Below are 26843 nucleotides of genomic sequence, written 5' to 3'. Positions count from 1 at the left end.
CTGAAGAACTCTGTCTTGGGCCCCAGGGAGCTGCCAGGCTTTGCCGAGCTCTCTGGCAGGGTGCTGATGCAAAGGATGCCAGCTGGCCCTGGGACTGACTCTGACCCTGACTGTGGCCGACTACTGTTCTTGCAGGGATGGAGGCGATGGCAGCCAGCACTTCCCTGCCTGACCCTAGCGACTTTGACCGGAATGTGCCCCGGATCTGTGGGGTGTGCGGAGACCGAGCCACAGGCTTCCACTTCAATGCTATGACCTGTGAAGGCTGCAAAGGTTTCTTTAGGTGAGTCTCCTCCTAGCCTCCTCTGAGGGCAAGAAAAGATGAACAAGATTCTCCCTTCAAGAGGACCCCTGTGCTTTCCATGTCTCCTTCCTTACCATGTCCATGGAACACGCTGGCTCTCACAGTCACTGGCAGTAACAGGGCTTTGGTGAAAGGTTTCTTCTTCCCACCTCCTCTCAGTTCTAGCTGTACTCTCTGACCCCCTCAGAAGTTGCTTTCCTAAGATGGTTGTGTTTCTTTCCTCTAGCCCTTGACCCATAGACCCCTGCACTAACTAATGTGGGTCTGTCTTTCAGAGTGGACCTTCTCCCTGGTTGATGATTGCTGCTTCCAAATCTAAGAGTCAAGCATGTCTTTGGGGAAGCCCCAGAGCTTGGCTTCAGAGCTTGCCTTCCTATCCAATCCAAACTTTTCCTTGGAACAAGGAAGACTGCATCCCTAGCTGGGCTACTGTGCCTGATTTGCGCCCAGCTTCTCATCCAGAGCTGGCTTATCCCACGTCTGAGCATCCAGGCAGTGCCAGGAATGTACCAGCATTCCCATGGTCCATCAGCACCATGGAAGAGATCAGAGGTCTCTTCCAGCACCTCTGCTCTTCTCAGTACTACAAGTGCACACAGTGTGGGGAGAGCAGTAGGAAGACTGAAGGTGTTCCTATCCAAAGGCACAGAGGGAAGATAGGAAAGTGATGGATCGTTTGGTGTGAGAGGGAACCATAAAAAATTAGCATTTGGCAACCATTAGAAAAAGAGCTGCCAGAAAAGAGCTTGACTAGAAGTGGGTAAAGCAGAGAACAGGGCTCTAACCACCAAGAGAGGCAAAAGCAAATCAATTCTGGAAAAAGGACGGGATGCTGAAGTTCACCTGACTCCTGCCTGAACTGACCTTGAGGGCAGAGTGAATTCAAGTGCAGGGCCCTTGTGTGGGACTCTCCTCCAGTTCCCCACTCACCTGCCCTCTACCCAGGAACCAGCAGGCCCAGGGTTTCATGGCCCTGAGCAGTCACTGGGCAGTAGGGTTTCTGTGGGTGCTAATTGCCTGTTTGGCCTGGCACAGGTTGCCTGCTTGGCTTCCTGGCAGGCTGCTTCCCAACTTGGGGAACCAGACCAGCAACATCACTGGCTCTGGGTCCTGTTGCCACATCTGTCAGTCCTCAGGACTGAAGCCCACACTTCCCCTAGAGTGGGCCTTCCAGTACGTGGACCCTTTGTACTGAGTACCACCTGGACCTTTTTCTGCCAGGACCTGGGAATCGGGGAGCTGCCTTTGAAGAGATAACCGAGGGGTCTAGGTCCACACTTCAGAGCTTGCTTCCAAGCATGTGGTTAGTCAGAAAAGCGTGGGCTACAGTGCTGGCTGGTGCCATTCATTGTATATCCTTGCTCAAATAACTTGACTTCCCTGTGTTTCAGTTAACTAATCACATGTGTGTATTAACATCTGACTCCTTGATGATACAAAGTTAATTTGGGGATTAATGAGATGACCTATGTAAAAGTGCTTTGAAAAATATGAAGTTCAATATAAGGTTATTATTTTTGAGCCTGATGAGACCACGCTGATGCCCTTAGTGGGAGCATGCCCTAATAAAAAAGCACAGAAGTCTCTGCAGCCAGTTAGCCACCTTCCTGTGTTTTCTTTCACTCACTTCTTCAACAGATTTGAAGGGTAGGAGCTGCCAAAATGGAGATTCTCACCAAATAGCACATGTCACCAATCTGTTAATAAAATGTCCCCAACAGCTCTTTGGGCTGTTTCATTAATTTATGGAGCTTCTACCCCCAAATTACCTGACTTTTTCATCTCTCTCTTTTCTGGGATCCAGCTCTGCAAAATGGAGCCCATAGGTGGCCACCTGTTGGATTATGACATATTGGAGGTTAATTCCTCACTAGGGTAGCTCTAACTCCTATACACCTTTGGTTGCTGCCCTGGGACAGAACACAGTGCAAGAGCCTCAGGATAGGACTGTGTGAGGCACCTAGATGGTGGGAGGACAGGTCCTGTCACGTCCAAGGCCAAGTGTGGGAGATGGCAGAATGGACAGGGGTGGTACATTTGCACATGCATGTCACCACAGACAAAACAATACAGCTATGTTGCTTTGGAGCTCATGATGCTGCTGTAACCTCCTTAGCCCTACTAGACAGGACCCCTTAGGGTCTGCTGCTAGCTGATTGCTACCACCACTGCCTGCAGGGCCTGCCATTATGGGCAGCAGGTTGCTTTTGTCTTATTACTTTTACCTTTACTCTCCCTGTCTGGTGACTGAGCCAGGCTTCACTTTTTAAAGAGCCCACATCTCTTGCTGGACATGGTGACTCATGTCTGTAATCCCAGCAACTTGGGATGCTGAGGTAGAAGGATAGCAAGTTCAACCCAGCCTCAGTAACTTAGACCCTGTCTCAAAAAATACAAACAAGGGGGCTGGGGATATAGCTCAGTGGTAGAGTACACCTGGGTTCAATCCCAAGTGACACAAAAATAAATAAGTAAACAGCCAACATCTCTGAGGTTGGCTTGAATTTTGTTTGATCTATAAATAAAAGTAAATAAACACACAAATGCACAGATATACACACAGTTGATCTTCCTTATTTGTGAGTCTGTGCTTGAAAATTTGCCTACTTGCTAAGAGATAACAAAATCAGTACTTGAAGTATTTTTATGGTCACTTATGGACCTGTGCAGAACTGAGTCACCTGATGCACATGTGCAAAAGTTCCACCTTCTATTTCAGTTCTCATATTACAAACAAGTGTATTTTTTTTTTTAGCAATTCACTTAGTGCTATGTCTTTTGAATTTTTTTTTTTTTTTTGGTTGTGGTTTATTTTTGGTGATTTCACGACTTAATTGTTCCCAAGCATAGTGCTGAAGTGCTGCCGAGTGTTCTTAAGTGAGAGAAAGCCATGAAGTGTCCTAAGGAGAGTCTACATGTGTTAGTCAAGCTTCATTCAGAGACAAGCTGTTGAATGTTGACTCAGTATTAACAAATCAACTGTGTATTAAATAAGCCACCTTTATTTCTTTTTTTTTTTTTTTCTTTTTTTTTTTTTGGGTGCTGGGGACTGAACCCAGGGCCTTGTGCTTACAAAGCAAGCACTCTACCGACTGAGCTATCTCCCCAGTCCCCAAATAAGCCACCTTTAGACAGAAAGCGCATATAAATCAAGTTTCATCAGTTGATAAAAATGTGATGGGCACCTCACAGGAGCCTAACCCTGTATTTCTCCCAATATTTACTAACCCAGTGTTCACAGTGACTTTATAGGTCATAATGACTGTGAATAACAAGAACTGATTTTGTCTACATCATGTCCCTTCTGCTTCACCACCCCCAACCTGGCCTGCTTCTCCTTCTTTGTTTCATCCAAACTTCATTTGGAATTTTTTCACAGTAGTCCAGTTCAGGTAGTTGCCTATGAATCCAGTCATCACTTTTATCTGTTTATGCAGTTTGGGTCCCAGGAAGTGGCTGGTACCTTCTCCATCGGGCACCATCTCCTCAGGAACTCAGAGATGAGTGCCACCAAGTCTTGTGCTTAAGGAGACTCAACCCTGCCATGGCAGCTCTTGGGAAGCATTGCTTTAATGTTGGTCACTGGCTATTTTTCCAAGCCCTGGAGAATGGTCCTTTTTGATCATTTTGTTGTTTGGTTCAGCTCCTAAGATAATCAAGCTAAAGTGCTCTAAGAGCTACTTATGTTCATTCCAAGCTAAGTTCAAGTCTCATCCTAATCAAACCAAAGGACAATTATGAAGACTGGAAGATTGGACTATGGGACTATTGATTTATGGTCAGGAATTAGAGGTCATTGCTGGTCAATTGCTCCTACAAGTTATTTCCTATTGCATCTGCTTCCTACTCTTCTGGAGTACATGGACTTTGTCAGACAAAGATGATATTTCCTGCATGAATAAAAAGTCTGTCCAGGTAAGCTTATAGATGGTTGAAGTCTAAGAGGTGATCTTGGGAGGTACGTTGAGAAACAATTCATTGTTTGTCTCTCTTGTCTTCTTTCTCCCTATTGATTACCTCCTTAATTAAGACACTACAAAGCTGTGTGCTGCAAGCTCCAAGATAACAGACAGGGTGGAGAAATGTGTCCTTGTTTGCAAACTCAAAGTCCTCAGGGACCATTTAATTACTGGTCCTGTGGAGAGCAGGGTCTATTAAGCAGACTGGTGAGGATTCAGAAATGTGAGGAAGGTTCTGGCTTTCAGGAAGATCACCTAGTTGATAGGTATAGCTCTTTTATATATATGTATATATACATATTATATATACATATTATATATATATATATATATATATTTTTTTTTTTAGTTGTGAATGGGCACAATACCTTTTTTGTTTTTAATTTTTTTATGGTACTGAGGATCGAACCCAGTGCCTCACACATGCTAGGCAAGTGCCCTACCACTGAGCCACAATCCCAGCCCCAGTATAGCTCTTTAAGAATGTTGACATGAAGGTAACAAGAGAAATAGGAAAAATGTCCAGGGAATTAAAACTCAAAGTGCTTGCAGGTAGTAGAGAAAATAGGAAAAAAAAAAAAAAAATTCAAGGAGAGGCATTCCATGGGCACAAGTAAATGACTCACCAGGAAGTCATTGCTACTGGAAAGAAACTTGTCCAGCTCAGCTGGAGTTGCAAAGATATGAAGAGTATTTTACATTTCCTTTTGGTCATTGTCTTATTTCCTTAGGAATTTAGCCTTTTAATCTGAGTTCATTTTTATTAATTCACTCTCAGCATACTCTGGGAATCCTCTCTGCTTGGGCAATGTAGGGCCAGTGAAACATGTGGCTAGGTGTTACCCGCACTTCCAAACCATCCATCTAGGAACTGCCTAAATTCCAGTGTCTTCTTCATTCTCAAGGAGTCCTTCAAATAGCCTCTGCTTCCTGCTTCTGGACTTTGGGAGGATCATGCTTCTGACTGCTGCTCCAGCTTGGATTGAGAGATGGTAGATTCATGATGAGAACCTTAGAATGGAAAACCAGAAGCTTTGAAACCTAACAGATTCTAATCCTACCTTTCATACTTCTTAGCTGTAGGACATTAGCCAAGTTATTTGAACTTTCCCGTGGCTCTTTGTTTCACTTGTACAATAGGAATAATATCTTCCCCAAAGGCTGTTGAGAGTATTGGGGTGAATATGTGAGTACTGATGCAGAAGGCTCTCAGTGGTCATAGCTGGTTTCCCTTGGTAGTGTCTTTGAGGACTACAATCTGTTCCTCCCTTTTTCTACTGTGGAAGCTCAGATGTGAAGATGATATGCTGGCAGAAGCCTCTGAAAAGAAGTCCCTGCACAGAAGGAATTAGTTATCAGATATGAAAAAGGAAGAGCTGGCCCAGTGAGTTCTGGGAGACTGTCCTATCAGTCAAAGACTCCTTGGGAACTGATTGGTGCTCAGTGGAATCAGACAATAGTCACTGTAACAAGCACAAGGCCTGGGGTTCTATACATCAGGAGTAATGACGTATAAAGCATCAAAATGAGCCTGGTATGGTGCTGCATGCCTGTAATCTCAGCAGCTAGGGAGGCTGAGGCAGGAGAATCAGAAGTTCAAAGCCAGCCTCAGCAATTTAGCAAGGCCCTAAGCAATGTAGCAAGACCCTGTTTCAAAATAAGATATAAAAAGGGTTGGGGATGTGTCTCAGTGGTTAAGTGCTCGTGGGCTCAATTCCTGGTACAAAAAATATAAAGCATCAATATGGTTTGAACCTCCCATGCCTGCAGAGTCCTGCTCTAGACACTAGAGAAGATGGTGTAGGACATGATGCCTGCTTCCAGGGTCTCCGATTCTCACTGGGAAGGTTAAAATCTACTTTCTTTAACCCCCTGTCAGCACTGCCTCCCACTGCCTCTCCTGCTTGTTTTTCTCCCTTTTCTTTATTTGGTGTTGACTTTGTCCAGGTCTGATTCTCTGTTCCTTTATTTAATCTTGACAACAACCCCATATGTGGGGCTGTTTCCATTTTACAGATGTGGAAACCAATACATGGGCAGGTTCAGTGACTTGCCCAAACTTATGCATTAAGGTTTAAACTACACTGATCAATTGAACCAAAGCCTGATTTTCATTTTTAGTTTTTATATAGTTGTTTTGGGTAGAGGGTTTTTTAAAAAAAGTAATGTCCATAAATATTTTTTCTTTAAAAAAAAAAAGTTAATAGTTCAAAACTATATACAAGCGAAACCTAGATTTCTTACCCAACCCAATCCTCAGTTCCCTACCTCCTCCCAGAAGCCATTGCTATTATAAGCCTTCATGTTTGCTTCTGGATTCTTTGCAGGAAAATGCGGTGTGTGTATGTGTCTGTATGTGCACGTGTGTGTGTGTACGCACACGTGGCATATGCAGGGGAGTGATGCTGTCGTCACGTTCTGCATCTTGCTTTCATCTACTGAAGACCATTTCTTCAGGTTCATTCCCATCTCAACATTCTCCTCTTTCTTATGAGCACCAGATTATGTCGAGATTCTGTGGCATGATAATCAAGTCCTCTGTGATGAGCATTTAGGTTCTGTCTGGTATCTCCAGACACTTCTGCAGTGTCTTGGGCCTGGGGCCTGATCTATCTGCAAAATGGACTCCTAGAAATAAATTTACTGTGGTAAAAGGTCTTCACATTTAACATGTTTGGTTATGTTGCCAAATTGCCAATAGAAAAGAGGTTTGAGCTCTTTCTCACAGTGTTAACCTTCCTTTAAAATTTTTTTTAAGTCCACCTGCTCAGAATCCCTTAATGCCACCACATAGAAATCTGCCATATAGACCCCTATCAGATGACATTGGTCTTTCTTTTCCCTAGTTTTGTTGGGCTGTGCTTGACAAATGGAAATGGTCTGTATTAAGGAATACAACTCAGTGTTTTGCTGTTCAGACGTATTGTGTAATGACCACCACAGTCAAGCTAGGTGACATTTCTATCACCTCACATGAGCCTTTCACATCAGGAGCTCCATCTAGTTCCTGTGTCCAAGCGGTGGGATCTCTGTGACACTCAGTTGCAGACAGAGCTCACAGGGGGCATTTGACCCCACACTGCTGGCACAGACACCTACACAAGCAGGGCCTTCTGCCCCAGGCTTGAGGCACCAGCCCCCTGTACTTGACGCTTCCCTGAACTTTCTGTCTCCTTCATGTTTTGATGAATTGGTCTCTGGCATGAGAATCGGTCAGTGTCCTCTCTCACCCCTGGCTTTCTAGAAATTGTGTCTATATTTAGCTTTGTTGCACCACCCTTGCCCCCTTCCTGAGCTGGGGTATAATTGCCAACCATCCAGGGGATGACAGGGTTCAGCTCAGAGAGCAGCTGAGGCATCGGGCTCCCGTGGAATCCCAAGGCTCTTGTTTCTCAAAACCAAACCAGCTCAGCAATTAGTGTTGGGAGGAAGGCGGAGTAGGGTGTGGATCTGTAAGACAGAGCACAGAGCCAGGCCTGGGCCGTCTGGCTGCCCTGACTCCTTGTGGGCAGAGACTAGATGACAGCCACATGTGTGCAAGTGGGAGGGCAGGACTGAGGGTGTAGCTCAGTGGTAAGGTGCTTGCCCAGCATGAGCAAGGCCTTGGGTTCAATCCCCAGCACCACAAAAAAAAAAAAAAAAAAAAAAAAAAAAAAAAGAAAAAAAGAAAAAGAAAGAAAAGAGGATGGAAGGACAGAGAACAAGTTGGCCTCTAAGCCAAGAGGAATGTGGCCTCGCAAACATCCATATTGGACCAGACACAGCTGAAAGGTCACCCTGGGATCTGGGTCAGGATTCCATGAAGGACCCATAGCTGGTTGTTGGAACCAGCAAGTAGGCTTTCCATACCCTGAACGCTGACTCTACACGCAGAGCCTGTGTCCAGCCTCCATCTTCCCAACCTTCCTCTGGTTCTACATTTAGAAGAGCTGGTCACTATATATTTTTAAATAATGATAATAATAATTTTTAAAGCACCAGACCTGGGGTGTGGATCAATAATAGAGTGCTTGCCTAACTTATGCAAGGTCCTGGGGTAAATCCCCAGCACCCAAAACAAAAACAAACAAACAAAACTTCCATAAATATATAAGCTGCTTTTTGCATTGTTTAAAAAAAGGTCAAATGCATAGGCTGTATTCTGTCCAGCTCTAGTCCTGCTGTGAGGTTGTGTGCCTGGCCCCCAAAAGTGCTAATAATTCTCCTCCTCCTTTCCCTCTTTCTTCATCTCATTTTCCTCCTCTTCCTTCTTCTCTTTATCCTTTGTAATACTCTCAAGCTTCATACTATATCTCATACAGTAATTTCTATTAACCCAGCTCTATAATTTTTGTATTCCTACCCCCAGCCTCGTTAGAGTCCATTCCTGCTATCAGGCAAAATTTGGCTGAGCGGCTATCTTTAACTGTCCTGGGTGTGGAAGCCTGAAATTGGGCTTCAGGTTTAAAAGTTCATGAGAATGATTTTTTTAAAAAAGAGCCAAGTGTCCAAAACTCTTTTCAGGCAAAAGAGGCTACCCAGTGGTAAGGCTCAGAGGCAGCCCCCTAAAGCCCAAGGAAGGACAGGCGGGCCTCTGAAGGGCTCTGGGCGCCCCCTCCTGGGGTCTCAGCAAGCTCTCAGCCCCAGCTGAGGACTGATGGGGCTTTGGCTCGGATGTCTGGCCAGGCCAACAGCCCAGTGAGCTCTTCTTGGTGGCCTTGGCCCTGGAGGCTTCACAGGAAGAGGTCAGAGCCAGACAAAACAGTGGGTGGAGGACAGAGCAGTCCCTTGGACCCCTGGGCTAAATGCCTGGTTTTGAAGAAAAAAAAAAAGGAAATGAGAGTTTTCTCTGAATTAGAAACTTTTGGTCTTTGAGTAGGTTTAGAGAATTGTGGGCATTTGTGGTAACAGGTGAAGCCTCGAAAACCACAGAGTGGAAGGAGGGAAAGGAGCGGGGGTGGGGCACCCGTCCTGCAGTAGAGTAGAGCCTGTGCTGATGACTGTCTGATCTGTGGCTAGGCCTAACAGTTTCCATATTCTGCTGTTGCTCGGGCGAGAAGTATCCCTGCAATAGGGATATTGAGGCAAAGTTGAAAAACTTCTGATTTTCACAAAGCTGGACAACGGTTCAATATTCTACCACCCTCTGGGCAGTAACTGCAGGACAGGCCTGGGCCATAGCTGGGCTGGGCACGGAACTAAAGCACCCCTAACAGACTGGCGCTGCTCTACCTCCTCTCATAACCCGGGTCTGCTGCTGTCCCCTTGGGTGATGAGGGTCATCAGAAGGGTGCCAGAGTCAATAATCTAAAACCAGCAGCAGCTACTTCCTCCCCCACTGCGTCCCTCCTGGCCTTGAGAGGCACTCAAGGGGCCGCTTCCTGGGACTGTTTGCACGTGAGCTCAGTTTCACCCAGTACATTGAGCTTCTGGAGTTGAAAACAATCCAAGAAGCTGGAAGCTGAGTCTTGGATTCCTGACCTCCAGACCTGAGAATCTTAACTTTTTGCTAAATAGCCTTATTGATAAGTTTCTTAACCTCAGTGGTCCCATCTATTAAGTGAAGGGGTCATACTAATGGTCTCTTGGCCACCTGTGGATCTAAGGGTCTGTGACTAACCGGTGCTGCAGAGCCTCAATCTGGTCTCTTCTCCCGCATCCCATGGCCAGGTTGGTCTGGTTTCCATCCATCCATTTGTTAGACTGCCTCTGTTGATGATGAGTGCAATTGTCCTAAACCCCATGTGTGTTCCAGGGAACATGATCAGTGAGTCATTTTTTTAAATTTATTTAACCAAGAATCATAGTTAGTATCTGTTATCTGGAGAGAATGATGCTACCTCTCATCTTTGGGAGGGAAAGGGCTGGGACTGGACTTTTGCTTCTGAGCTCTGGTATCTCCATTCCATAGTTCTCTGGAAGATGCTGCTGCTCACACAGAAAGGGATTCTGCCACCATTTTTCTTTAGCTGAATTTTGTCACTTTCCCTGGGGGAAAAAATGGGCCCTAACCCTGTTGGGACTGAGAGGAGTACCAGGAGCCTCTAGGAACAGGGATGGTAAGAGGCTGTGAGGGAGGTGTTGTTTTTAATTTTTATTTTTGGTACCAGGGATTGAACTCAGGGACACTCGACTACTGAGCCACATCCCCAGCCCTATTTTGTATTTTATTTAGAGACAGAGTCTCACTGAATTGCTTAGCACCTCACTTTTGCTAAGGATGGCTTTGAACTTATGATCCTCCTGCCTCAGCCTCCTGAGCCGGTGGGATTACAGGCATGTGCCACCTCGCCCAGCAAGGGAGGTGTTCTTTATGCAGCCTCCAAAGTCTACACAGTGTGGTTGGCATGGGAGAGAACATCTAATTAGGAAAATGAGCCCTCAAGCGTGCACATACAAGCAACACATGTGTGTGCACACTACACACACACACACACACACACACACACACACAATATTCCATAGTATACCCCATGGGGAAGGGAAACTCCCTAGCTCAAAACTCTCTGGTAGTTTTCACTTCTTACAGAACCCTTGCTTCCTCTGCCTTCCAGAAAGCCACGGCTCCTACCTTTCTGGGCAGGCTGTGCAGGTGTCTAGAGCTATGGTTTAGGGTTGGGCCTTGTCTCCCTTCTCCATGTTCCAGTGCACACATCCATTCCTGGTTCTCAGGATGTTCTAGTCACAGACCTCTAGACTCTAGAAGACTGAGAGCTGAGACTAGCGTCCTTGCCTCTCATTAAACGCCTAATTATGAGGGCTACTCTGCAAATTTCAATGATTTAGAAAATTTTACTAGGAAATTTCACTTGTGTATTTCCTGTGTCATTTTAAAGAGGGAGGGAACCGAAGACTGTAAAAGTAAGTAAAAGCAATGAATGGGAGCCAAATAGGCAATGAAGGAAGGAGGAGGGACTGGGTGGTGCACAGAACTGGGACACAGAGCACAGGGCACTGGGGTCACAGACAGTGGCCCAGGGACTGGGATGGGCCCTGCATCCTCAGGGGATAGGGGTGGAATGGACCTGGCAGGCTGTTCATAGCCAGGACTAAGGAACCAGGTCAGTGAATCAGTGTGGGGCATGTGCTTTCTCTACAGGCGGAGCATGAAACGGAAGGCGCTCTTCACCTGTCCCTTCAATGGGGACTGTCGCATCACCAAGGACAACCGACGCCACTGCCAGGCCTGCCGGCTCAAGCGCTGTGTGGAAATTGGCATGATGAAGGAATGTGAGTGTCCAGGGCACCCAGGTCAGGGCAGAGGCTGGACTGGGGTCACACGAAGGCTTTGACCACTATTATGCAAGTTTTGCCTGGTACACATTTCATTCTCGTTCTACTCCCCTTGAGCGCTCCTATCTGCAGTTTGCAGCTAGACCCCCACCTGGGTCCTAGGATAGAACCCACACCCTGCCAAGTTTTGGCTTAGGGAGTCTGGGGTGGGAGGTGGAGTTTCAAGTGAAAATATCCCAGAAGCCCTCCTGGCTATGGGACCATTTGGGAGTGGGTAGGGAAAGGGTAGACACCAGGAAGATGTGCCAGTAACAGATGAGAAGGTCACAGGAAAGGGCTTAGGGGATAGGAAATGTCTTTCTTGATGGGAATATAATTCACCATTGCTGAGAAACAGGCAGAGTAGGAGCCCTCACCTTGGGCTTCCTTGAGGCCTGACTGAGGCTCCTCACTCTTGATCCCAGCTCCCCAGCCAACACTGGCAGCTCTGGGAAGAGTTTCCAGGCTGCGGTTCCTCACCCCCACAGGACCATGCAGGCCTGGACATGATGATCACTCTACCCAGTCCCTGCCCCACCCCAGCTCATGTGTTTATGCTGGAGAGAGTGAGAACATGCAATCCCAAGGTCTGGGTACCTATAGGCCTTTGCACCCAGGCTTAGTGAGGTCTGCTCTGTGGGCATGAACGAGGTGCAGCAGAGAGCTTCAGCCATCCAAGAATGCATGGGGCTCCACTGTTGGGATTCAGGAGTTAGGTCAACCTTGCTGATGGTTCAAGGAGTCTCTGGCCTGTTCCTCAGGAAAAGGGGATGTCCTTTTAGCCTAGAATAGGATGAAGACAGAGATCATCTGAAATCCACAAAGGGAAAAACATCAGGATTAGGGTTGGAGAACAATTGCTAAACTAGAATAGCATCTAACCCATGTCCCCTCCTAGACCCCTCCATGTCCCCACAACGAGCACAGAATCCACAGCGATGAGCAGCACCAGGCCCCAGGGGCTGAATCAGGAGTCCCTGCCCACCAGTACCACACCACACAACACACAGTGGATTCAGTCATCCAAAATTGAATGCCCGCCCCCAAATCAGCTTTGTGCTTCTGCCTAGATCTGCCCCAGGGAACCCCGTGCCCTGTCCTGTCCACGGGCTTTTGTGCCTCCAGGGCAGGCGGCTGCACTGAGCTGTAGATGAGCTGTAGTTAGAACTGAAACACTGGCCAGCACAAGCCCATCTTTTTCATTGCCCTGAAGGGCAAGTTGTCCCTGAAGAAATGTAGTTCCTGCTCAAGTCAGCCCAGCTTCAGGCCAGCTTTGTGTGTCTGGGCCCAGAGTCCCTGGCTCAGAACCCGGGCAGAGTTGTTCCCTGATTCCCAGAGCCGGCTGTTGTTCCAAGGTCTAGTTTCCCAAAGACAATCAAGTGACTTGAAATTCGTAAAACCATAGGAAGGGAGCTAAAAATTCAGGCTTCCTTCTGGCCAGGCAGATAGGTGGGCCTTCTACAGAGGAGGCATAGAAAGGGAAGGGAGGTAAAGATGGAAACCAGTAGGTTTTCATTTTTGTTTTTAAGAAAAAGAAAAAAGAAACAACATGTATCCCATTTGTTTACAATAAAAAAAAAAAAAAAAAGAAAAAGGAAAAAGAAGGTTTATTGTTTTGCTAGCAAAGGAGAAACACAGGGGACTCCTGTCCCAGAGGCTGCGATTCTGCCCATTAGCAGGAATAGGGGACTTTTAAAGAGTCCCAGGGGCTGGGTTGTGGCTCAGTGGTAGTGCATTTGCCTAGAATGTGTGAGGCACTGGGTTTGAGTCTCAGCACCACATATAAATAAATAAAATAAAGATTCATTAAAAAAAAAAAAGGAGTGGGAATGTAGCTCAATGGTGGAGTGCCCCTGGGTTCTCTCCCCAATATCAAATAAATAAATAAAAATTAAAAAAGAGGAGATTCAAAGGCTACATTCTCTGTGGGAGTTGTAATTCACTTGTTAATTTAGAAGATACTAATTTCTGAGATCTTCTGGTACCATTCCCAAAGTCTGGATTACTTTATTCCTGTGGTGGGTGTGTGCTCAAGTTCAAATATATCTGCCTAAAATGGGGAAGAAAAGTACTCCCGGTTCCCCTGAGATTAGGGAGGAGGAGAGATTAGAGAGGAGCAAGGAGAGAGGAGGAGAAAGAAATATGTCCATTTAAAAATATCAGTTGCAGGGCTGGGTTGTAGCTCAGTGGTAGAGCACTTACCCAGCATGTGTGAGACACTGGGTTCAATTCTCAGCACTGCATATAAATAAATAAAATAAAGGTCCATCGACAACTAAAATATATTTTAGAAAAAAAATCAGTTGCAGTGTCAGAGCAGCAAGTGCAATATTCAAAGTATAAAGTGGACCAGTGTTACATTTCCCCAGTGTCAAATGCTACATTCCATTTCTATGGAAAATGGGCAAGGACATCTCCAAGCTGCTTCCTACTGAAAGAGGGCAAAACTGGGGAAAAGTAACCCAAAGTCCTTGTTCTATCATGTGGGGCATGGGTAGTTAAGGGTATTCAGCATCAGAGCAGTTCAGAGGTCCACAGTGGCTGATAGCAGGTGACTGGACAAGGCATACATAGGGCAGGGATCATGTTAAGACAACAATAAACTAGACAGCAAAACATTACTTTTTTGAAAACAATTATCACAAAAGTATTTAGTATTTCAGCCAGTCTCTGAAAACTCATAATCATATCAGGGAAAAACAGATCAAGTTTATCAACATAGGAGGTTAGGAAGATTTGTAGGTCTATGAGCTCAGGCTCAAATCAACTCAGGACAAACCTGCAACTCTAGAGTCCTTTGTGATCATTATTATTGGGCACTCCTATACAAGAACCCTTTCTTTATAACCTCCAGCTTCACTTACTTTTGGTAGGGCTGACACAAGTGTACACCTTAAGTTACATTTTTTAAAAAATTGTTTCTCCTTTTATTATTTTTTTAAATTTAACTTTTATTTATTTATTTATTTATTTTATGTGGTGCTGGGAAGGGAACCCAGTGCCTCACACATGCTAGGCAAGCGCTCTACCACTGAGCCACATCCCCAGCCCCTGTTTTTCCTTTTAAATGTCTATATAGGACTATGTTTAGACTATACTCTCCCGCCAGGTGTTTAAGACCAAGTTGGTCAAAACCGACCTTGTTCTTATCTACTCTTAAGGGTTAGCTGAGATTCCTCAGAGATCACTCTTGGAAATGTGTTTGAGGCCTCTTGACTCCTTTAGCAGAAACCAGTGTTTATTGACACAAGATACTTTGTCATACACAAGCATTTTCTTCTTAAACTCTTACAACAATCCCTACATATGTAAATACTTCTATTTTTTAATAGCTAAGGAAGGCTGGTCACAGTAGCGTATACCTGTAATCCCAATGACTGGGGAGGCTAAGGCAGGAGGATCACAAGTTCAAAGCTAGCCTCAGCAATTTAGTAAGGCCCTAAGCAACTTAGTGAGACCCTATCTCTAAATACAAAATAAAAGGGCTGGAGATGTGGCTCAGTGGTTAATCGCTCCTGGGTTTAATCCCTGGTACCGGAAAAAAAAAAAAAAAAAAAAAGCTAAGAGAAGTCGAAGGCATTAAAATATGCCTCTGAGCTAATAATATGATTGTATCAACACTCATTCTAACATAGGTCTGTCTGCTTCCAAAGGCCAGTCTTGTGGATTCCACCCCAAAGCAGACTCTCAGGTGCTTCCAGTGGTCAAAGTTCCCTCCATTGTGTGTTTCCAGATACTGCCTAGGGACAAACTAAAGAAACTTTGTCCCCACAAGAGTCTTCTTCTTTCTCTTCCAGTCTTTGTTGGCTGTATGCCCTTGGAACCAAAGACATTCCATAGTTGAGCTCTTGCATCTTGCTTATTCTATACCCATCTTGCACAGAACCACCTATTATGTAAACTCCAATTTTTTGCTATTGTATGCCTTTTCTCTCCAGTGTTAGCACAGTGCCTAGCACATAGTAGGTGCTCAATAAATTTGTGTTGAGAACAATTTGTTGGCTAAGCTGGAATACATCCAACCCATGTCCCCTCCTAGACCCTTCCAGGTCCCTGCATGGAGCACACAGCACCACACTATGCTTCTTATGTCTCCATATCTCCACTGGTCTATAGAAGCCAAAAAGATTATTCCAAACGTGATATTGTCTATGTCGTTCATTTGGAAAAATATGTTGTTTTCTTCCTTTGTTGCCCACAGGCATCTTCAAATGTTTTTAAATCATTCATGTTTGCAGATCTGACTTCCCAACTAGAGTCTAGGCTTTGTTAGACAGAGAACATGTCTTACAAGGAAATAACTTGCACAAGGCCACTTCACACCCAGCAAGGAACTCAGGCGGGTGTCGAGAAAGCTGCTGAGCAGCAGTATAGGTTTCACAACATTTCACAATGGTTGGGTACCAAAGCTCACATACTTTATTCATTGGAAAGCCCATCAAATGCAACTCTTCAGACCTAGCTTAGTGGTTTTCTATTCAAAACACGTCTCTTGCCAGGTATGGAAGCACTCATCTGTAATCCCAGTGACTCAGAAGGTTGACACGGGAGGATCACAGGTTCAAGGCTAACCTCAGCCACCAATGAAATTAATAACCCCTTTAAAAATTATTTCATAAATCATAATAGCATCTTCATACGTGAGAAGCTTATGGCTTATTCAATCCCTAAACAACTTGGCCTTGTGGGAGGAAGGCTCCTGGATTGGGCACTCTGGGTAAAACAGAGTTTCTTAGGTTTCTTTGTCTAGTCACCCACTAGAAGATGGTGGCCGCTGTCTGAGGCAATGGTTGGGAAGAACAGGGCTATAGAGTAAACCACAAATCTTCTTTGTCTTTTAAAGTAAATCATTCACAAGATTTACTACTTTATTCAATTCTTCATGCTCTTCAGATGAATTGGAACACCTTGTGTGTCAGACTCGATGACTGAGAGCCAGAGTCCTACTGAGCAGTCAGAGGTGGCTAGGGTCAGAGCCAGTATGGGGTTATGATTACAGCCACTGATCACAGAACCAGACTGCCCAGGTCTAAACACCAGCTCTGCCGTTTTTTAGCTGTGTGACTTGAGCAAGATATGTAACCTTTCTGGACCTCAGTTCCCTCTTCTGCAAAATGGGTATAATAATAGTGCCCACCTTGAAGGGTTTTTAAGTGAGGGCCAAATGTGTATGAGTCAATGTACAAAAAGTGATTAGAACAGTGCCTGGTATACAAAAAGAAACCATGTATGTTATCCATTACTATTAATATTATCTTTTTATTACACCAAACTTGATCTCCAAGATTTCTAGCTTGCAACAGATCAGAAGTAACACTGGAGGGGAGAAAAGCACACTTCTAGAGGCAGATACTGATAAGAAGAGGCAAAGCATAGTTTAGCAGAGAGGTAGAGATTGAACCTTGAAAAGGAGTATAAGACTCCAAAACACACAACTCTGAGGTCATGACCTTGAACCCAAATGTTCAATGATTATTCAGAATGAGGCCTGTGAATCATCAAGAAAAGGTCATAGGATATACAGATCTTCCGTTACAAGATAGTCTGTCTTAGAAATATTTCAATCACAATTATTTAAAGAGTTTAACTTTGCTCAGTTACCCAGTGGCCTGGCATGTCACGTGTGCCATTCCCAACACTTCACGGGATAGATGGCTTGTGCATTTATCACTGTCCTTCCCGAAGCCCAGGAAATGACTTGCATATAGTTGGTGCAATCTGTGTTGATGTGCTCTGTTTGGTGTCAGACTCTCTGGCAAGCACCACAGCCAGGAAGCCCCTCTGGTTGGGCCCCCGGTTGTGTGTGGGGAAACACATGAATTCTAAGACATGGCCCCTGACCTTAAGTAAACTACAGTCTAGTGAAGGAGACCTTCAACTTCTTAGATCCTCTCTGTGGGCATTTATTAAAATCTGTACTAACCATAAGTCTTAAAGAATGGAAGACATTTAGGTGTCAGTATTCATGGGAAAGACATAAGAAATGAGAGCACAGTGCAGATCAGGGCAATCAAGAAAGGCTTCTCAGCAAAAGAAGGTGTAAGCTGAGCACTGAGGAAGGGATTACCTCGCACAGCTACTGGGGAGGGAAGGCCCAGCTGGACGGGCATCCAGCACAGGTGGAAAGGCAGTGGGTGGTGTGAGCAGGTTGTGTTCACAGGTCAGTGATGCCAACATGCTTAGAGCAGGAGCAGTGTCCAGAGGTGCTGGGAAATGAGGCTGGAAAGTTAGGAAGAAGCCGAATCTTGGAGATCCCTGACTTTGGTTTGAGCCTGGTAAGCAGGAAGGAGCCAGGGAAAGTTTCTAAGCAGGAGAATAATCTCATAGAATCACAGGAGGGATGGCAAAGTCCATTAAGACTGAGAAACATGCCTGTGGATATCAACAGTATAACTGGCAGAGGTTGGCCTCCCTAGTTCTGATCACATCACTTCCTTTATCTACACTTCAGATGAGCAAGAAAGCAGACACCTACTTTGGATTCTCCAGGCCAGGGCCTTATACCCTGCCTTCACCTGGGATTATTCTCAGATCCTTTCTCCCCATCCTGCTTGACCTCTCAGGGTCTGAGCAGACACCTCTGTGGGAGGAGGTTGGCAGCTCTGGGCGGTTGAGTCAGTCACCTGGGCATGGCCTCCTCCCAACCCTCCTCTTGGTATTTACCTCAGTGTGGAGGGAAGCCTCCATCTTCTGCCATAGGCTTACTTTTCCTGCTATGCCTGTGGCCCTGGTTGTCTACTCCCACCAGCCATAGGTTCTTCTTCATACCCCATCAACTTCTCTGGTCCTCCCCTTACCTAAGGGACCTGGGTCAATTGACCTTTCTGGAAGCCTGGAACCCACTCATTCTGGAGTTATTGATCCTTCCCCTGCTCTTGTGAAACTCCCCAGTACTGTGGGTAGATGCCCTGGCAGCTCCAGTACAGAGCAAGTAGCTACAGGATGCCCCACTGCCCACTCCTGCCGTCAGCACTCTGCAAGCCCTGGCCAGGAGGTCTGTTTGCCCAGTTGCTGTGCCAGGCATCCCTGCTCCAGCTCCACCCTCCAGGGCAGCTATCCCAGCACAGTGTGGCAGATAGTCCCTGCCCAAACCTGCAAATGACAGAGGGTCTCATGGTCAGTCACCCAGTAGCAACTTGGAAAGAGCATCCTAGATTAGAAATGTGAAACATCAGCCTTCAGGGACTCTGAGAGGGCTCAAAAACTTCCTTGAGCAGAAATATCAAGACTGGACAGGCTGGAAGAGGGGTAATCTTGCAGCTAACCAAAGAAGCAAAAAGTCCTTCTATGTTGGTCAGGGTAGACCAGATGCCCGAGTTCCATATTGGGGGGGGAAATGAATGTAGGAATGACTGTGAAGAGGCATCTTCTTGGCATCTCCTATCTTCCATCCCTGCAACTGTGAGTGTCCACACAGTTGCTTGTTCACCGTGACTTCACCTTGGTATCTCTCCCCTTCAGGATCATAGGCCATGGGGTGAGGAGGTGGAGGAAGACTAATGCTTCATGAATACCTGCATAGTGCCAGCCTGGCATCCAGTTCTCAAAATTCCCTCACTTACACACACACATACATACACATACTCTTTATGGAGGAAAGAACAAGAAACAGACCTTAAAAATATTATATGGTCCAACTTCTCATTCTATAAATGACAGAACAAAAGCCTAGAGTTGTTTTGTTTCATTTTGGGTTTGGGGATTGAACTCAGGGCCACTTAGCCACTGAGCCACATCCCCAGCCCTATTTTGTATTTTATTTAGAGACAGGGTCTCGCTGAGTTGCTTAGCACCTTGCTTTTGCTGAGGCTGGCTTTGAACTCACGATCCTCCTGCCTCAGCCTCCTTGAGCTGCTGGGATTACAGGTGTGCGCCACTGTACCCAGTAAAAACCTAGAGTTTGAACAGTTTGTTCAAGATTCCACAACTTGTTCTTGAGAATCCAGACTCTCTAATGCCAGCCCATCTTGTCTCCTAAATCCTCTTTATTCTTTTTGCATGTGTTTGCCTTTTCATCAGCACAAACCTAATTTATTTCCATATTGTGACATTGAAGCCCCTGTGGCAGCAGACGCCCCAGGAAACCCCGAGTGTGAAGAGACAGTTCCTCCCATGCTGGTCCTCTAATACTGGACCAACATTTCCTGGAGGAGCTGTGGGTCAGCCCTCCTGACTCCCCTTCCTGCCCCCACAGTCATACTGACAGATGAGGAGGTGCAGCGCAAGCGGGAGATGATCCTGAAGCGCAAGGAGGAAGAGGCCTTGAAGGACAGTCTGCGACCCAAGCTGTCTGAGGAACAGCAGCACATTATTGCCATCCTGCTGGACGCCCACCACAAGACCTTTGACCCCACCTATGCTGATTTTGACCAGTTCCGGGTAAGTCTGCCTGCAGTCATGGAGGATGAGCAAGAGCTAGTAGGAGCAGGAATGGAGGGCCAGGGGCCCGCTGGCATGGAACTGGTGAAGGAAAAGAAACGGCTCTGCCCCTCTGGCATTGGGAGGGCTTCCATTCCTGTAGACCTTTCTTGAAACCATTGCTCTCAGAGATCAGGGCCAAGACAGAAAGGCGGACTTCTGGGACTCCATTTTCCCTTCCAGCCTCCAGTACGAGAACATGAGAGAAAAGCGAGTCAACCTACAGGACACACTCCCAGCTTCTCCGGGAACTCCTCCTCTGGCTCAGATCTCTTCACCACCTCTCTAGGTAAGCAGGACTTCCCACCACCACCTGGCCAGCAGAGGAGGGGAGCCCACCCACCTGTCCTTGGGTTGCTGGATGCAAAGAGGCAGAAAGCTCCCTACTGTGACCAGCATTTGCAATCTGTGCACCATACAACGTCCTCAAACAACCACTCTTTCACCAAAGGGCACTGACTTGCACAGGGCACATGCAGAGGGAGAGACCAAGCTGGGATTCAGGCTGTGCCGAATGGACCATCTGAGCCCATGCTCTTTCCTCTAAGCCAGGTTCTGGCTCCCTCCCTGGGGGGAACCTAATTCCTTTAAGTGATGTTTTGATTCTAGTTTGTTTTGGGGAGGTGAAATCAGAGTGGAGAGGAGACATATTTACCTGAGCCCTGGGAGAGTGCTATGGCCCTGGAGGGTGGGCCACCTTCCTCACCCAAGAGTCTGGGAGGCATACTCTTTTCTTCTTATGGCCTTTTTATACCTTCTTCTTCATCATCCTGCCTCATCCTCCCCCTGCCCTTGTCCTTTCTCCCTCTACCCCTCACCCAACTCTGATGTCCTCCATTTAGGGCCCACATGAGAGCAAGGATAGAAACCCTCCCTCCCCTCTGGACAACTACATTGCCCAGAAAAGGAACTTCCAGGCTTAGTGATGGATCTGTGCACAGATCCAAAATAGATGGAAGGGGTCCCAGGGACATACATTATTTCTCCCTACCCAGAAGTTATAAGAAGAAGGTGATCAGGGGCTAAAGAGAAGCATTAACCACTGCGTGGATTGACTGGTCCTCCCAGACCCTCACCTTGTAGGGATACCCCATCCCCCATGTGTTAATTCTGCACCTTTCACCTGCTGTCCTGTTCATTTGTGCCAATGAGTATCAATCTGTATAATCTACTTCAGTTTTAGGAGTTTTAATACGCCCTCATGGTTAATTGATTTGAGATGCTCATCTCTACCAGTGGTATGTTTGGTTTTATATATATATATATATATTTTTTTAATTTTGAACAAGTTTAGATTTTAAAAATATTATTCAAAAGTAAAACACGTTCATTTTAGGTATTTAGAAAATATAAATTAAAGTGCATTATCTATAAATTTTATTTTATATATAATCTTTAATCCTACTGAACTAAGTAAATTGTGAGGTATCTCTTCATCATTTTTTAAACCACATATGTGTATTCAGAAGTGTAATTATGTTCTAAGTCAGATCACTTGCTTTTTTTTCTCTTAATATTAAATTGTGTCAGGCACAGTGGCATATGCCTATAATCCCGGTGACTCAGGAGGCTGAGACAGGAGGATTGCAAGTTTGAGGCTAGCCTGGAAAATTTGGCAAGACCCTGTCTCAAAATATAAAGAACTGTGGATGAGCTTAGTGGTAAAGTACCCATGGGTTCAATCTCCAGGACTTCAGAATAAAAATAGTATATCGTATCATATTTCCATGACTTTCACTATTCATCTGTAATATAGTATTTAAAGGCTGCACCATATTCAGAGATATAAAATACCTAAATCCCCTACCACTGGATATCTAGATTATTTCTCAGTTTTTCAGAAGGATAATACTAAGCTGGGGATATAGCTCAATTGGTAGAGCACTTGCCTTGTGTGCACAAGGCCCTGAGTTTGATCCCCAGCACCACAAAAACAAACAGAAGGATAATACTTAACTTATGGATAAGTATTTACAATTATTCTGAATTCTTTCCTCATGATGAATTAATGGAAGTGGAGTTACTGGTCAAAGAGTACACTTAATTATAGACTTTGACCCCTATTGTCGAATAACTTTTTAGATCACCTGTACAGGTGTACACCTTCTGTAGTACCCAGCTCTGCATGATAAGTGCCTGATCCCCTATATCTTTATAAATAGTGGCATCAACATTGAAACACATTTGTTTGCAGTTTACAGGTGAAAAGTGTAGATGTTCTACTTTGTAGTTCTTTGACTAGGGAGGTTGAACATTTTCTCCCCACTGGTTGATTGGTCCCCAATTCATTTTTAACTGAGATCATTAAAAATAACACATGAGGGCTGGGGAGATAGCTCAGTTGGTAGAGTGCTTGCCTCACATGCACAAGACCCTGGGTTCAATCCCCAGCACCAAAAAAAAAAAAAAAAAAAAAAAAAATTATAAATAACACATGGTCTGTAAAATCATGACTCAGGCAAGTCTTGTTTCTCTGAGTATCTCTAGCTCTTTGATTTTACTGCCTCAAACCTCACACTGCTAAAAGAAGAGACCAGAAGAGACCCTGGGAATCCTGTGGCTGCATTGTAGTCTTTGGAGGGAGACTGTCACCATGGGATCCCTCATTGGCTTTGCTTCCAGGGCACACAAGGTCCTTCTGGGGTAGACCAGAGGGACATGGCCTGAGTATTCTTTTTTTTGGTCGGGGGCAGTGTTGGAGATTAAACCCAGGGGTGCTTAGCCACTGAGCCACATCCTCAGCCATTTTTATTTTTTATTTTGAGACAGGTTTTCACTAAGTTGCTTAAGGCCTCACTAAGTTGCTGAGGCTGGCTTTAAACTTGCGATCCTCCTGCCTTAGCCTCTAGAGCTGCTGGGGTTACAGGTGAGCACCACCATGCCCAGCGCTGGCCTGAGTATTAAACAGTTCCTACTCTTTCCTCCTTCCCCCCAGACATGATGGAGCCATCTAACTTCTCCAACCTGGATCTGAATGAAGAAGACCCAGATGACCCTTCTGTGACTCTGGACCTGTCCCAACTTTCCATGCTGCCCCACCTGGCCGACCTGGTCAGTTATAGCATCCAAAAGGTGATCGACTTTGCCAAGATGATCCCAGGATTCAGGTAAGAAGCTTCTGCAATGTCTGGGGATCTGTCAGAATCCTAGATGGAGCTAGAAGGTTTGGAGGTCACCAACTCACTGCTTCCCCAAAACAGAGATTGAGCTCTACCCCAGACCTCCAGAATCAGAATCTCTGGGGGCGGGGGGAGGGGTTCAGGAATCTGTATTTTAGGAAATGTAGCCCATCCAGAATTACTCTATGAACCAGCAATGCCATGTTGCCATTTTATTTATTTTTTAAAAATACTGTTAAGTTGTAGATGGACACATCTATCTATTGTTAAGTTGTAGATGGCCTTTATTTTATTTATTTATTTTTATGTGGTGCTGAGATCAAACCCAGTGCCTCACACATGCTAGGTGGGCACATTACCACTGAGCCACAACCCCAGCACCCCATGTTGTCACTTTAAATAGATATATTGGAAGATAGTTACATCCATATTTATGTATATTAAATCCTCATTCTTTCCGAAAATTCATGCCCTAAAATATGTATGCAATGTATTTGAAAAATAGAAATAAATCAGTATCAAACAATATGATTAGTAGTTTATAGCTATCATTATAGCAGAAAGGGAAGAATGCTTCCTTGCTAATGATGCTCAGGTTCAGTTGTAGGATCCTGCCAGGTGTGGTGGCACATGTGTCTCAAGAGGCTGAGGCAGGAGGATCGCAAGTGCAAGGCCAGTCTCAACAACTTAGTGAACTCTTGTCTCAAAATGAAAATTAAAAAGGCCCGGGGATGTGACTCAGTGGTTAATCACCTCTGGGTTCAATCCCTGGCACAAAAAAAAAAAAAAAGAAAAAAGAAAAGTAGTACTCTGAAAGCTGGAAAATAATTCACTGTTGGCCAGCTCTGGATGGAACTAACATAAACTGCCACTATAGGAAAAGCCATAGGAAAGCCATCAATTAGTTATTGTCCAAATTACCACATTGCCCTGCTTGATGGCAAAGTATAGATAAGGATTACTCTTCAGAATTAGGATGAAAGCCAGGTGCTTCAGCACTTTCCAGTTTGTTTCTGCCCTGAGACAACTAGACCTATGTTATTTTATGCCTCTCACCAACCCAAATACCAGAAACTCTCCAATGCTCTTGCCCTGAAATTAATGTGAAAGTTGTGAAGAAGAGAATGTCAACCGGTGTTGAGACACTCTTACTGCATTGCACATTTGGGTTGCAGCAGCAGGAGCCAGGGCCACTCTGGCAGTCAGACAGGACACGTGGCTGAGTCTCCCCTGAGTCCCTGGGTTTAACCTCCAGAGCCTTTCCTTGGAACCAAGAACACATTCCATTGAACACAAGTTTCAACTGCCTCATCCGTGCTTCATGTTGCTGTTTGCAAACTCCATCTCTTCCAAAGTCTTGTTTTGTGTAAACAGAGAAAAAAACACTTCAAGGTGCCAAAGTCTACTCTGAAGCACCTGGCTTCCATCCTCATCTGCACGGGATTCATTCTTCCCTGCTCTCGTGGGGAATTGGACAGATGGCCCCTGAGGCTGTCTCAGGAGGCTAAGGCTTGTTGTTCTAAGTGGTGGATAGGATTGCATACATGGGAAAACCATCCTGACAAGGAAGTTCATTAAAATGTATCATTCAACACTGCCCCTTCCCTGTGTCCCCAGCCTCCATTTTTCTCTGGTGTCCTTTGGTGCCTATTCCTTACCTTCCCCTCAATTTCTCTTCCTAATCCTGAGCTGAAGTCTGCCCTCTTCTTTTCAAGCCTCATCTTTCCCAGGGTTAGCCTGGTCCTGCAGTCATGGCTAAAGCGAGGCACACGTGAGCAGGTAATGGGTGCTGCCAAGCCATTGATACAAACTGTGTTTCAACTCCTGAATACCCTTGGGTTGACTTCTCTGTCTGTAGTGTGACTTGAGAAGTTTCAGAGAAGAATGTTTTTCAATACAAATGGAGCAGACCTTGGCAAGAGCATGGGGGACACTGATGTGGACACTCTGTGACCAGATGGATGGGGTGCTGAGCCCAGTTCCAGCAGCCAGTCAGGGTCAGTCCAGCTGCTCCTTGGTCCTTCTGGTTTCCACACTAAGGGTTTTTTGTTTTCTCAAGAAGTAGAAGAACAGTGGCCGCGGTCCCTGGTGGCTTTGATCTTGCTGCCTCTAGGCGGAGGTGGCGGGTGTGGGGAAGGCAGGATGAGACTTTTGTGTAGGGGAGAGGAGGGGGGACTGGATGAGACTCCAGCTCCGGCATGGGACCAATATGAGGCGGGACTGGATGGGCTGCTCTGGGTGTGAACTGCACTGCAGTATGGCCTTGGCCCCACTCCCTCTTCCCACCTCCTCCCTTTCATCCTCTCAGACTTACCCCACAAACCTCCCTTCTTTGTTGGTGCTGCAAAAGAAATGCATGGAAGAGGTGTTGTCAGAAGCAGCTTCAAACATGAATAGGAGCAACCTTGGATGTGAGAACTAAGCACCCTTAGATTCCACCGTCAAGTGGGTGCACAAGGGACCAGGCCACACCTGCTAGAACCCAGGTGTGTGGGCTAAAATCCTTCAGCCTCACTGCCATTTCCATTTCCAGGGACTTCTTCTTGAGGCAAAGACCTGGGGGTCATGGTGCTTCCTTTGTCCTATGCCCTTTCCTCCACAGTCATTTATCTATCCATCCATCCAACAAACAACTTTCTTATATAAACTGTGAGGGATAAAAGTTGACTAGGACACAGTCCCTGGCCTCCAGGTACTCAGTGTCTGATGGAAGAGATAGGCATGTGAGCAATTGGTGTAGAGAGATAAGAGCTCTCTGGAAACCTGCTAGAGGTACCGTGGGAATTCAGGCGAGGAGGGGTTGGACTCTGCCCTTGGGGGTGGGAAAGACCAGACAGCAACACCACACCAGGCATGCCTCAGGTACCCAGAGTGGCCACAGGTGTGAAGATAACAAGGGCATAAACATCACACGGATCAGGGGTCAGGGAGGAGGCACAGAGCCTGCCGTCACAGAGCAGCCCTCTTACTGGTTTCCTTAAACTCCACTTCTGCTCCCGCCCACCACCAACCCTGGTTCTGACTGTGAACCACACTTAGAAAGTCCCTGTCTTTCCTGGCTGTGGGTGGTAATGTGGGGTCGTTGAAGGTTTGCTTCATAGCAGTAGCATGTCTGGGTCACGACGATCAGCAGCCATACCGAAATCCCCTGGCCAACCACCGGGGGTATGGGTGTTCGCTTATGGCCATCCATCCTGAGTGGGGAACTGAACAAAGACATTCCTCACAAAATTACCTATAGTAGCAAAAGTTAAAAGTGGCCAAAACATCCTAACACAGGGAAACGGGAGGCTGCTTAAATAACTTAAAGTATATTGATATGATACAATACTACACAGCCCACTAAGAACTGGATGAAAGAATTTTTAGTGCTATGAGAAGTTGGATACAGATAGTATGAACTCAAGTATGTTTAAAAAAAATATATATATATATGTGTGTGTGTGTGTGTGTGTGTGTATGTGATTGTATGTAATTTTATTTGCTTTTATACACTTGTTTTCCAAAGATTTAATTATGAATCTGTTTTACTTGTGTGATGAGTTTAAACCAAAACAAAATGGAGGTGATGTTAATTTTTATTTTGTTAATGTAGACTGAGCAGGCAGAGAAGAGTAACAAGGAGAGGGAAACATTTAGATACTTAGACAGTTATTAGACAGTCTTTCCTGGAGAAGATAGAAGGAGGACATGGTAATTTTTTCTTTAAGGAAAAAATTCCACTAACATGATTAAAGGGCATTCCCAAGGTTGGTTCTTCCGAGTGCAAAACTATAAGTCATGGGTGAATGT

General features: G+C 45.5%; 1 protein-coding gene across 2 annotated transcripts in view; it reads left to right on the top strand.

The window, feature by feature from the left end:
• Vdr (vitamin D receptor) overlaps positions 1-26843 on the top strand; it is a 57185-nt gene that overhangs the window by 23701 nt on the left and 6641 nt on the right. For both annotated transcript variants that reach the window (XM_047551537.1, XM_047551538.1), the window contains exons 3-7: positions 136-283; positions 11342-11472; positions 19709-19893; positions 20116-20221; positions 22868-23039. In XM_047551537.1, coding sequence (XP_047407493.1) covers positions 136-283; positions 11342-11472; positions 19709-19893; positions 20116-20221; positions 22868-23039 — 742 coding nt within the window. The remainder of the gene's footprint in view (positions 1-135; positions 284-11341; positions 11473-19708; positions 19894-20115; positions 20222-22867; positions 23040-26843) is intronic.

The sequence above is a fragment of the Sciurus carolinensis genome, chromosome 4 (assembly GCF_902686445.1).
Source record: "Sciurus carolinensis chromosome 4, mSciCar1.2, whole genome shotgun sequence".
Taxonomy (NCBI): Eukaryota; Metazoa; Chordata; class Mammalia; order Rodentia; family Sciuridae; genus Sciurus; species Sciurus carolinensis.
This window is presented reverse-complemented; position numbering and strand designations above follow the sequence as displayed.